The following is an 11076-nucleotide window of genomic DNA, read 5'->3' as shown; positions in this document are numbered from 1 at the left end:
CTCTCCTTGCCCCTTTCCCCCGCAGGCGGGTCTCCTCATCGGCCACCTTCTGATTCTCCGAGGGCTCCTTTGGGGAGAGTTTCCCCTCCTTTGGGACCCAGAGGGGCTTCAGTCCCAGGCAAGCCCCTTCCTCAATACTCTGGGCAAGGAAGGGGGTCTTCCTGACCGAGCCCCGAAACCTGGACCCCGCTCAAGAAAGAGAGAGAAAAGGAAGGCAGAGAAGGAGGAGGAGCAGGGAGGACAATTGCAGAAGGCAAGGTGCAGCTTCTCCCCTCTTTTGGGAAGGGAGGGGAGGGAGGGGGCTTCAAGGGGAGGGTCTTCTCCCCCCCCTCCTTTTCTCTCCTTCTTCCCCTCCCTTTGAAGATTGGGCTCTTTTGGGCGGCCCCTCCCTTTGGGGAGCTCCAAAGTGAAAAAAGAAGAAGGGGGGGGGGCTTTGGGGAGGGGAGGGGCCCCAGGAGGGAGGAGGAGGGAGAGGAGGAGGGGGCCATTAAGGACCAATTAGGGAGGTCAATGGAGCCCATATATAGCCTGCCTCCCGCCTGGGTGCGCTGGACTTTGGGGGCCGGAGGAGGAGGAAGGAAGGAAGGAAGGAAGGAAGCAGGCGCAGCATCTCCTCTTCTCTTCTCTGCCCTTCTCATCCCTTCTGGGACACCCCCCCCCCATTTTGGAGATACTTTTGGGGTCCCTCTGCCTTTTCCCCAAACTCAGGGACTCTCCTGAGCCAGGTTTTGGGGAGGCTTCCCTTCCAAACTCCGGCTTTTTAAAATCCGAAGCCAGGCTTGGGTGCGGGGATCCCTCCTTGAGGGACTCGAAGCCAGGACCCCAAATCTTTGGTCCAGATTTTGGGGTTCCCCTTCTAACTGAACCTCCTTTTATCCGGATGTTGTGTCTTCCCCTTTCCAACTGAGAGAGCTTATTTTGGGGGTCTCTCTTTGGAACCAGCTCCGGGGACCTTTCTTTTATCCAGGTTTTGGGGTCTCCCCCTTTCTAGCCCAAGCCAGGTTTTGGGGATCCATCCTTGAGATCGGGTTTGGACTCCTGACTTGAAGCCAGGCTTGGGGACCCTCTCCTCACTCCAGATTTTGGGTCTCCCCCTTTTATCCTGAGCTGGGTTTTGGGGTCCCTCTTTTATCGAGATTTTGGGGTCTGAACCAGGTTTTGGGGATCCATCCTTGAGACCGGGTTTAGAGCCTCGACTTGAAACCAGGCTTGGGGACCCTCTCCTCACTCCAGATTTTGGGTCTCCCCCTTTTATCCTGAGCTGGGTTTTGGGGGCCCCTCCTTTATCCAGATTTTGGGGTCCCTCTTTTATCGAGATTTTGGGGTCTGAGCCAGGGTTTGGGGACCCTTCTTTTATCCAGATTTTGGGGTCTCCCCTTTCTAACCCGAGCTTGGTTTTGGAGGTCCCTCCTTGAGACTTTGGAGGTCCCTCCTTGAGATTTTGGGGACCCCTCCGCAATCCAGATTTTGGGTCTCCCCCTTTTATCCTGAGCTTGGTTTTGGGGACCCCTCTTTTATCCAGATTTTGGGGTCTCCCCTTTCCAACCTGTGGTTGGTTTTGGGGATCCCTCCTTGAAGCCAGGCTTGGGGACCCCTCCTCAATCCCGCTCCATCCTGAGCTTGCTCCTTCAGGCCAGGTGTGGGGGTCCCCCTTTCCTTTCTTTTTGGGGGCCCCTTTCTTCTCCTCCTTCTTCTCATTCTTCTGCTGCGGATGATGGGCTCGGTGCTGCCTGCGGAGGTGCTGGGGCTCAAGGGCCCCCCTCCCCCGCCGGGGCCCCTCTCCTTGGCGGAGGTCATCACCTCGGACATCCTGCACAGCTTCCTCTACGGCCGGTGGCGCAGCGCCTTGGGCGAGCAGCTGCTGGAAGGCAAGGCGGGAGCTCTGCTGGGGGGCGCCCACCCCCAGAGCCCCCCCTCAGCCGGAGGAGCCCCCCACAGCGGGAACCCCAAGACCGCCTTCACCGCTGAGGTCCTGGCCCAATCCTTCTCCGGAGGTGAGCCACCTTAAAGGGGGGGGGGGGCATCTCGGACCCCAGGAAGGGGCCCCCTTGTCAGGGGAAAGTGAAAGGAGGGCCCCCGCTTAGAGAGCCAGGCTTTGGGGACACCTTTGAGAAAATTTGGGGCAAATTCCAGAGATTTGGGGGGAAATTGCGAAGGGATTTTGGGAAGACTTTGCAGAGACCTTTGGGGAAGTTTTGGGAGAGATTTGGGGAAAGGAAATTCGGGGTGAAATTTTGGAGGGATTTTGGGGAGAATTTTCAGGAACCTTTGGGGAGGTTTCGGGAAAGATGTGGGGAAGAATTCAGAGACAATTTGGGGTGAAATTTTGGAGAGATTTCAGGAAGACTTTGCAGGGACCTTTGGAGATGTTTCAGGAGAGATTTGGGGAAGAACCCGATAATTCGGGGAGAAATTTTGGAGGGATTTTGGGGAGACTTTTCAGGGATCTTTGGGGAGGTTTTGGGAGATATTTGAGAAAGAATTAGGAGAACATTTGGGGCAAATTTTTAAGGGATTTTGGGGAGACTTTGCAGGGGCTTTTGGGGAGGTTTCGGGAGAGATTTGGGAAGACTTTGCAGGGATCTTTGGGGAGGATTCGGGAGACAATTTGGGCAAAATTTTTGAGGGATTTCAGGGCGATTTTGCAGGGACTTTTGTGGAGGTTTCGGGAGAGATTTCAGAAAAAAATGTGAGACAATTTGGGGAGAAATTTTGGAGGGATTTCGGGGAGACTTTGGAGGGATCTTTGGGGGGGTTTCAGGAGAGGTTGGGGAAGAATTTGGAGACAATTTGGGTGAAATTTTTGAGGGATTTCGGGGAGACTTTGCAGGGACTTTTGGGGAGGTTTCAGGAGCAATTTGGGAAATAATTTGGAGACAATTCGGGGAGAAAATTTTGAGGGATTTCGGGGAGATTTTGCAGGGACTTTTAGGGAGATTTCGGGAGAGATTTGGGGAAGAATTTTGAGGGATTTCGGGGAGACTTTGCAGGGACTTTTGGGGAGATTTCTGGAGAGATTTGGGGAAGAATTTTGAGACAATTCAGGGAGAAATTTCGGGGAGACTTTGGCGAAATTTCAGCCAGACTTTATTGAGATTCGGGAGGGACTTTGGAGAGACTCCGGACTTCGGAAATAGTTCGGAAAAGACTTTGGAGGGTCTTTTTGGGGAGTGATTCTTTGGAGAGAGATTGCAAAGACATTTGAGAGATTTCCAAAAAAATCTTCAAGGGCCACTGCGGGGATTTGTGGGGTTCCAATCCCACAGAACCACAAACACGAAACTCCCCGCACGGAACCCCTTGATGCCAAAGCGCTCTTAAAGGGACAGGGACCGATCCTTAGCCCAAACTGGGGCCCTTCCTTCCTTCCTTCGTTCCTTGGGATTAACATTCCCCTCTTTCGCCACCCCTTTGGTTCCCAGAGCCCCCCTCTTTCTCGACCCACATCCCCGCCTTTTCTGATGCCTCTTTCCCTGACTTTTTTGGCTCCTTTTCACAGCCTCCTTTGGCGTGTAATAGGACTGGAAAGCCGAGGCCCTTTGGTTAACTTGGGCCTGACTTGGAGGGAAAAAAGGGGGGGGGGGCTTGGAAATAAGACATTTCCAGGTGGGAAATCCCTCTTGAAACCCACAAGGATGGACTCGAGGTCCCCGAAGAAGAAACTAGAAGGAGAAAAAGTGGCCAAGGACTTAATATCTCCCTTTCTTTTGCTATTTCTTTGCCTTTTGGACCCCCTTTTTCGCTCCCTTCTTCTCTTGAGAAGGGGAGGAAGAGAAAAAAAAAGATTACTGTTCCTTTCTTTAATGCGCCATGAAAACTCCCTTTTCGGGGCCTTTTCATGGGATGTCAACCAGCTAATCTCTCCCGTTTTGTTTGGGGGGAAATTCCTGCGCCTTTTAACACACATTTCGGGGCCTTCTCCCCCCTTCTCTCTCTGGGGGTGAATCTGAATGAACTTCGAGCCTAATGAATTTGGAATTAGCCACTTCCCTTCCCAGGGCCGTGAATCCCTTTAAACAGCGTGACAAATTGCTTTTATGGGCAGCGTTTAACCCCGGCTTTGGGACCTGCTTTTCCCAGGTATTCCCCCCGGGTTTGGCCTCAAAAGGGCGACAAAACGTTTGCAAAATGCCCTCCAGAATACATTTCGGGGTCCATTCAAAGAATGGACCCCGAAATGTATTCTGGAGGGCATTTTGCAAACGTTTTGTCAGCCTTTTGAGGCCAAACCCGGGCATTTAGGGCCTATTTTGGAGGAGAAAATCATTGACAGACCGTCACTTTCGACGGGAAATATTTTTCTCCTTCGTGGTCACTGTGAAATCGCACCTATGGTGTTTTCTGGCTTCTTTGGGGTTTCGCAGGCCCAGCAATGGAGGTCACCCAAGAGAGAAATGCAAAGATATATATACTTTCGGGGTGACCTCAGGCTTGTTTTTTGGGGTACCTCAATATGCATTTTTCTGGGGTATCTCAATCTATTTTTCTGGGGTATCTCAATCTGCATTTCCATAGAAACAGGTTGGACCAGAATGGATGCCACCTGAGAGAGACACTGGCTTCGGATGCAAGGATATATATCCTTTTGGGGTGACCTCAGGCTTTTTTTGGGGGGGGGGTATCTCAATCTGCATTTTTCTGGGGTATCTCAGCCTGCATTCCCATAGAAACAGGTAGGACCAGAACGGATGCCCCCTGAGTGAGATGCTGGCTTCGGATGCAAGGATATATATCCTTTTGGGGTGACCCCAGGCTTGTTTTTTGGGGTGCGCAGGGAATTTGGGGGGTGTTAACTGGGGTATCTCAACCTGCATTCCCATAGAAATAGGTAGGACCAGAATGGATGCCACCTGAGAGAGATGCTGTCCTCGGATGCAAAGATATATATACTTTCGGGGTGACCTCAGGCTTGTTTTTTGGGGTGTGCAGGCCATTTGGGGGTGCTCACTGGAGCATCTCACCCTGCATTTGCATAGAAACAGGTAGGACCAGAACGGATGCCCCCTGAGTGAGATGCTGGCTTCGGATGCAAGGATATATATCCTTTTGGGGTGACCCCAGGCTTGTTTTTTGGGGTGCGCAGGCCATTTGGGGGGTGTTAACAGGGGTATCTCAACCTGCATTCCCATAGAAACAGGTAGGAGAGAGACATTGGCCTCAGATCCAAATGTCTAGGACTGTGTGATGTATCGGCAAATATTGCGTGCAGATCCCAGTAGAGTGGCCTTTTGCAGCTGATTAGCGCCAATTGTTTTTAAGTGCAGGCCAAGGTCTTGAGGCACTGCACCCAGTGTGCCAATCGCCACTGGGACCCCCTTAACTGGCTTGTGCCAGAGTTTTTGCGGTTAAATCCTCATCTCGTGTCAGCTTTTCCAGTTGCTTCTCGTCAATCCTGTTATCACCTGGGATATTATTATTATTATTATTATTATTATTATTATTATTATTATTATATGTTTCTATAAAGGAGACTCAAAGCGGCTCATTTGGGGCAACTCAGCATTGCTTTTGGGGTTCACTATATTTTCCCTTTCACTAATATTAATTGTTATTATGATTATTTTTCCTGATGCGACTCTGCCCTTGATCTGTCCAAATACATATTTGACAGGGTTGCTGTGAGTTTTCCGGGCTGTATAGCCAGGCAGGAATCAGCCACACTTTGAAGCTGCAAGGCTTCACACTTTACATTCACATTATCACACTTCACATTCACACTACCCTTAAACAGACAAGAGTTTTTTTTCTCTTTATTTAAACAATCAGGCACATCTAATCACCTCTCAACAAAAGATTCCCCCAGGCATTGCCAAGCCATCAAATGCTAATTAAGGTGGTCAATTGAAACATTCACACCTAGCTCCAGCAGACAAGTGTCCTTTGTCCCACCCTGGTCATCCCACAGATATATAAACCCTTTTCCCTACTTCCAACAGACCTCATAACCTCTGAGGATGCTTGCCATAGATGCAGGCGAAACGTCAGGAGAAAATGCCTCTAGAACATGGCCATATAACCCGGAAAAACCTACAACAACTCAGTTTATTTCTCTCATCCTGGACTTCAATCCAAGTCTCGGTTGCCTAGTTTCCAACAGACCTCACAACCTCTGAGGATGCTTGCTATAGATGTGGGCGAAACGTCAGGAGAGAATGCTTCTCTGGCAAAAGAAGCGGGTTCTTCGGGGGATTTTGGGACTGGAACAGGTCAAAACAAATGCCTCCCCAATTGCAAACATTGCCGGTGTCATGTTAATTGTCGGAGAGATACCTTTTGTGGTTTGGAGACACCGCCGGAAGCATAATTATCAGAATAATCTTATGGGAAGGCGTGTTTGTTACTAATTTTATGCGTAATTGAGCTTCTTTACCTGCTTGGTTGAACGTTTGGTGAGAAGAGCAGGCAGGTGAGGTTCGAGACCATGAACTTGAACCTTGAGGAATAGGAGAAGACTGTTGTTAGAATAAGATGCTGAATCCCATCCCCACTCAAGTGTCGTTTCAAATGTTTGGATTCAAACCCGGAGCGGATCCGCTGTCTGAATCCCAAGCCTTCAGGGACATCTGCTGGCCAAGGATGGAAGGGAAGAGAGGGAATATTTCGCTCTCTTGAGCCCTGGTGTCCAATTGGGATCTGCGTGAACTGGAGTCAGTTCTCTATTATACAACAACAACAACAACAGCAACAACATTTCCTTATGGTCCATAGACCCATCAGTAACAACAACAACATTTTATTATGGTCTATAGACCGATCAGTAACAACAACAACAACAACAACAACAACAACATTAACATTTTATGATGGTCCATAGACTCAGCAGCAGCAACAACAGCAACGACATTTTATTATGGTCCATAGACCTATCAGTAACAACAACATTAACATTTTATGATAGTCCATAGACTCATCAGCAGCAGCAGCAGCAGCAACAACAACAACATTTTATTATGGTTCATAGAGCCATCAGTAACAACAACATCAACAACATTTTATTATGTCGACCCATCAGCAGCAGCAGCAACAACAACAACAACAACAACAACAACAACATTTTATTATGGTCCCTAAACCCATTGTAACAACAACAACATTTTATTATGGTCCCTAAACCCATTGTAACAACAACGACAACAACATTTTATTATGGTCCCTAAACTCATTGTAACAACAACAACAACAACATTTTATTATGGTTCCTAAACCCATTGTAACAACAACAACATTTTATTATGGTCCCTAAACCAATTGTAACAACAACAACAACATTTTATTATGGTCCCTAAACCCATTGTAACAACAACAATTTATTATGGTCCATAAACCCATCAGTAACAACAACAACAACAACAACAACAACATTTTCTTATGGTCCATAGACCCATTAATAACAACAACAATAACAACAACATTTTATTATGGTCCATAGACCGATCAGTAACAATAACATCATTAACATTTTATGATGGTCCATAGACCCATCAGTATCAATAACAACATTTTATTATGATCCATAGACCCATCAGTAACAACAACAACAATAACAACCTTTTATTATGGTCCACAGACTCATCAGTAACAACAACGACATTTTTTATGGCCCATAGACCCATTAGTAACAACAACAACAACATCAACAACATTTTATTATGATCCATAGCTGCAGCACAGAAGGCCAACCTCGTCTTGTGTTGTGAATGTATTAATGCGCCTTTGGTCAGGATTTGGTAAGGAGCCTTAAAGTACAAAAGCATATCCAGGTGGCTAATTGCAAAGTCAAAAAGACACCGACTTAAGAGACTGAACCCACCTCTCCCCTTCCTTGCAGAGGTCCAGAAGCTGTCCAGCCTGGTCCTGCCCTCGGAGGTCATCATTGCCCAGAGCTCCATCCCCGGCGAAGGCTTGGGCATCTTCTCCAAGACCTGGATCAAGGCCGGCACCGAGATGGGACCCTTCACCGGGCGCATCATCGCCCCGGAGCACGTCGACCTCTGCAAGAACAACAATCTCATGTGGGAGGTGAGCAAGGCGTGCAACCCCCATTGTTCCCCCTTTGCACCTTCTTCCTCTCCTCAAGGCCCTTCTGTTGGACCTCCCTTTGCCTGGTGGTCAATTAATGTGTGTCCCTTCCTCCATTATTATTATTATTATTATTATTATTATTATTATTATTATTATTATCCCAACAAGATGGGTACACAGCAAACAAGATCACTATTTATTTATTTTTATTTATTTGCAGTATTTATATTCCTCCCTTCTTACCCCGCAGGGGACTCAGGGCGGATTGCAGTGCACATAGACATGGCAAACATTCAATGCCAGTTAGACACACAACATATATAGACAGGCACAGAGGCAATTTAACATTCCAGCTTTTCTGGCTTAATGAGGGTATGCTCAGTTCCGGCCACAGAGGGAGCTGCCGCTTCACCGTCCACTTGGGACACCGAGTCCTTGATGGAGTACTTCCTCATTCTTCTGCAAGCTGCTGGAAGGTTTTTATGGTGTCGTAATTTAGTTAAATTAGCCTCCCCGCATAAAGCGGTATCTAAATTTCCTACTTGACAAATGCAACTGTCTTTCGGGCTGCAAAGGTCAACAGCAAGCTAGACTATTAATAGTCAGGAGCTCACTCCAACCCGGGCTGGCTTTGAACTCATGACCTCTCCGTCAGTAGTGATTTAATGCACTACACTGGTTGTCGCATTGGATCACACGTTGGACCCTTCCCGAGTGTCTAGGACTGTGTGATGCGTAGGTGAATAATGCCGGCAGATCTGAGTATTATTACTACTACTGCTACTACAACTACTACTACTACTATTATTAATAAGGACTGGTGAGTGACAGGTCAGTGGTTCGGATCCAGGGAGAGTGGGTTGAGCTCCTTCTGTCAGCTCCAGCTCCTCATGCAGGGACATGAGAGAAGCCTTCCTCCCACAAGAATGGTACAACATCAAAAACATCCAGGCAATGTCCCCTGGGCAATGTCCTTGCAGACGGCCAATTCTCTCACACCGGAAGCGACTTGCAGTTTCTCAAGAAAAAAAAGAGGGGAGGTATTTTACGGTATCATAAAAAGGAAGTATCAGAAAATGTTGGCAATTGAAGGAAAGAGGAAGTCTGTGATCTATTATTATTATTATTATTATTATTATTATTGCACCGCCCTATGCATTGTATACTGGCGCACATTGGTATTCCATGTACATCAGAGAACTAGGGTGCCCTTGGGATGGAGCCAGTGGGGTTAATGTGGGGTTTCTTTGGGGATTCGCCCTTGCGCCTTGCACAACTTATGTGTCTTATATACCCTGATGTGCATTCTGTGTGTGAGTGTCAGAGACCGGCACATCCCAAGATGCCCAGAGGATGGGAACTGGGGATTGTGACACTCTTACGATGCGTTGCCCGTTCTTCTCGTTGTGTTGGCGCCAGGTCTTCAACGAGGATGGGGCGGTGCGCTACTTCATTGATGCCAGCCAGGAGGACCACCGCAGCTGGATGACCTACATCAAGTGCGCCCGGAACGAACAGGAGCAGAACCTAGAAGTGGTCCAGATTGGGAACAGCGTCTTCTACAAGGCCATCGAGGTCAGACTCTGGGAAGGGGAGGGAGTGGCCGTTTGCCACACTTTCGATGCATCTCCGCCATGATTTTGATTTGATTTGCCACCACTTTAGCTACCATGATGCAGAACTCAGAGAGCTGTAGTTTGCCACACTACTATGATACAGATGTGGTTTGGCACCGCTTTAGCTGCTATGATGCAGAACTCAGAGAGTTATTGTTTGCCATGCTTTTGATGCATCTACACTATGATTTAGATGTGATTTAGCACCACTTTAGTTGCCATGACACAAAACCCCAAGATATTATTGTTTGCTATGCTTTCGACGCATCTACACTATGATTTAGATGTGATTTAGCACCACTTTAGTTGCCATGACGCATAACTCCAAGAGATTATAGTTTGCCATGCTTTTGATGCATCTACACTATGATTTAGATGTGATTTAGCACCACTTTAGTTACCATGACACATAACTCCAAGAGATTATAGTTTGCCATGCTTTCAACGCATCTACACTGTGATTTAGATGTGATTTGGCACCACTTTAGTTGCCATGACACAAAACCCCAAGAGGTCATAGTTTGCCATGCTTTCGATGCATCTACACTGTGATTTAGATGTGATGTGGCAACGCTTTACAAAGGCCATGATACAGAAACAGGTAGTCATAGTTTGCCTCACTTTAGAAGCATCTACACCGTGATTTAGATGTGATTTGGCACTGCTTTAGCTGCCACGATGTGGAACCTTTTGATTTGTAGTTTTACAAGGACTTTTTGAATGTTTCCTCCCAAGGAGCAAATGGGAAATCCCAAATTGTGGAACGAACGCAACTTGGCGCCATTTCCACTGACCGGGCTCCGTGCCGTGAGTTGTCGCTGGCACTCTTTTGGAGAGGAGGCTCATGTCCTTGCCATACTACAACTCCCGGAATTCAATCGCCTGGTGCCAAAATGTTGCCAGATTGCATTGATCCTGCAATGTAGATGCACTCTTACTATCACGCAGTGCAATAAGAGTTGTGGTTTTGCAAACCAGTGCCACACTACAACTCCCAGGAGTCCCATTGAAGCAGTATGGATTCCCAGCTTGTTGGATGCTGGGTGTTATAGTTCAAGGCTATGTGATCCCGACGAGGCCCTTTAGAGCCCAGAAAGCAGAGAAAACTACAACTCCCTGTGCGAATCCTGCATTTATTTGATGCTGTCTTTGCAGTGGATGCTGGGTTTTGTAGTCCCCCACATAAACCCATGTTTTGGCAGCGATGGATCAAAGAAAGTCTGATTTAAAGGAGTGGCGCAAGTTGCCTATTCTGCCTGATGGTGCGTGTTTGTCTGTGTTTGTGTGCGCAAACATGACTCGCATGTATCGGTCGCGTTCCCTTTTGAGAGCCTCCGCTCTTGAGAAACCGCACATTATCCGGCGCTTCTCTTTCCTTCGGGTATCACCTCCTAATGGGAAAATAATAGCCGCGATTTTAGCAAGAGGCGCTCCGCAG

The 11076-nt window shown here is 47.8% G+C and overlaps 1 protein-coding gene across 1 annotated transcript in view; it reads left to right on the top strand.

Moving 5' to 3' along the window:
• Positions 1–1446: 1446 nt before the first annotated feature.
• PRDM12 (PR/SET domain 12) overlaps positions 1447–11076 on the top strand; it is a 14921-nt gene continuing 5291 nt past the window's right edge. Inside the window, exons 1-3 of the mRNA XM_067472247.1 lie at positions 1447–1994; positions 7829–8019; positions 9442–9597. Coding sequence (XP_067328348.1) covers positions 1712–1994; positions 7829–8019; positions 9442–9597 — 630 coding nt within the window. The 5' untranslated portion in view covers positions 1447–1711. The remainder of the gene's footprint in view (positions 1995–7828; positions 8020–9441; positions 9598–11076) is intronic.

This window comes from Anolis sagrei, chromosome 11 (assembly GCF_037176765.1).
Source record: "Anolis sagrei isolate rAnoSag1 chromosome 11, rAnoSag1.mat, whole genome shotgun sequence".
Lineage (NCBI taxonomy): Eukaryota > Metazoa > Chordata > Lepidosauria > Squamata > Dactyloidae > Anolis > Anolis sagrei.
Note: the sequence above shows the minus strand (reverse complement) of the source record. Positions and strands in the feature narration are given on the sequence as shown.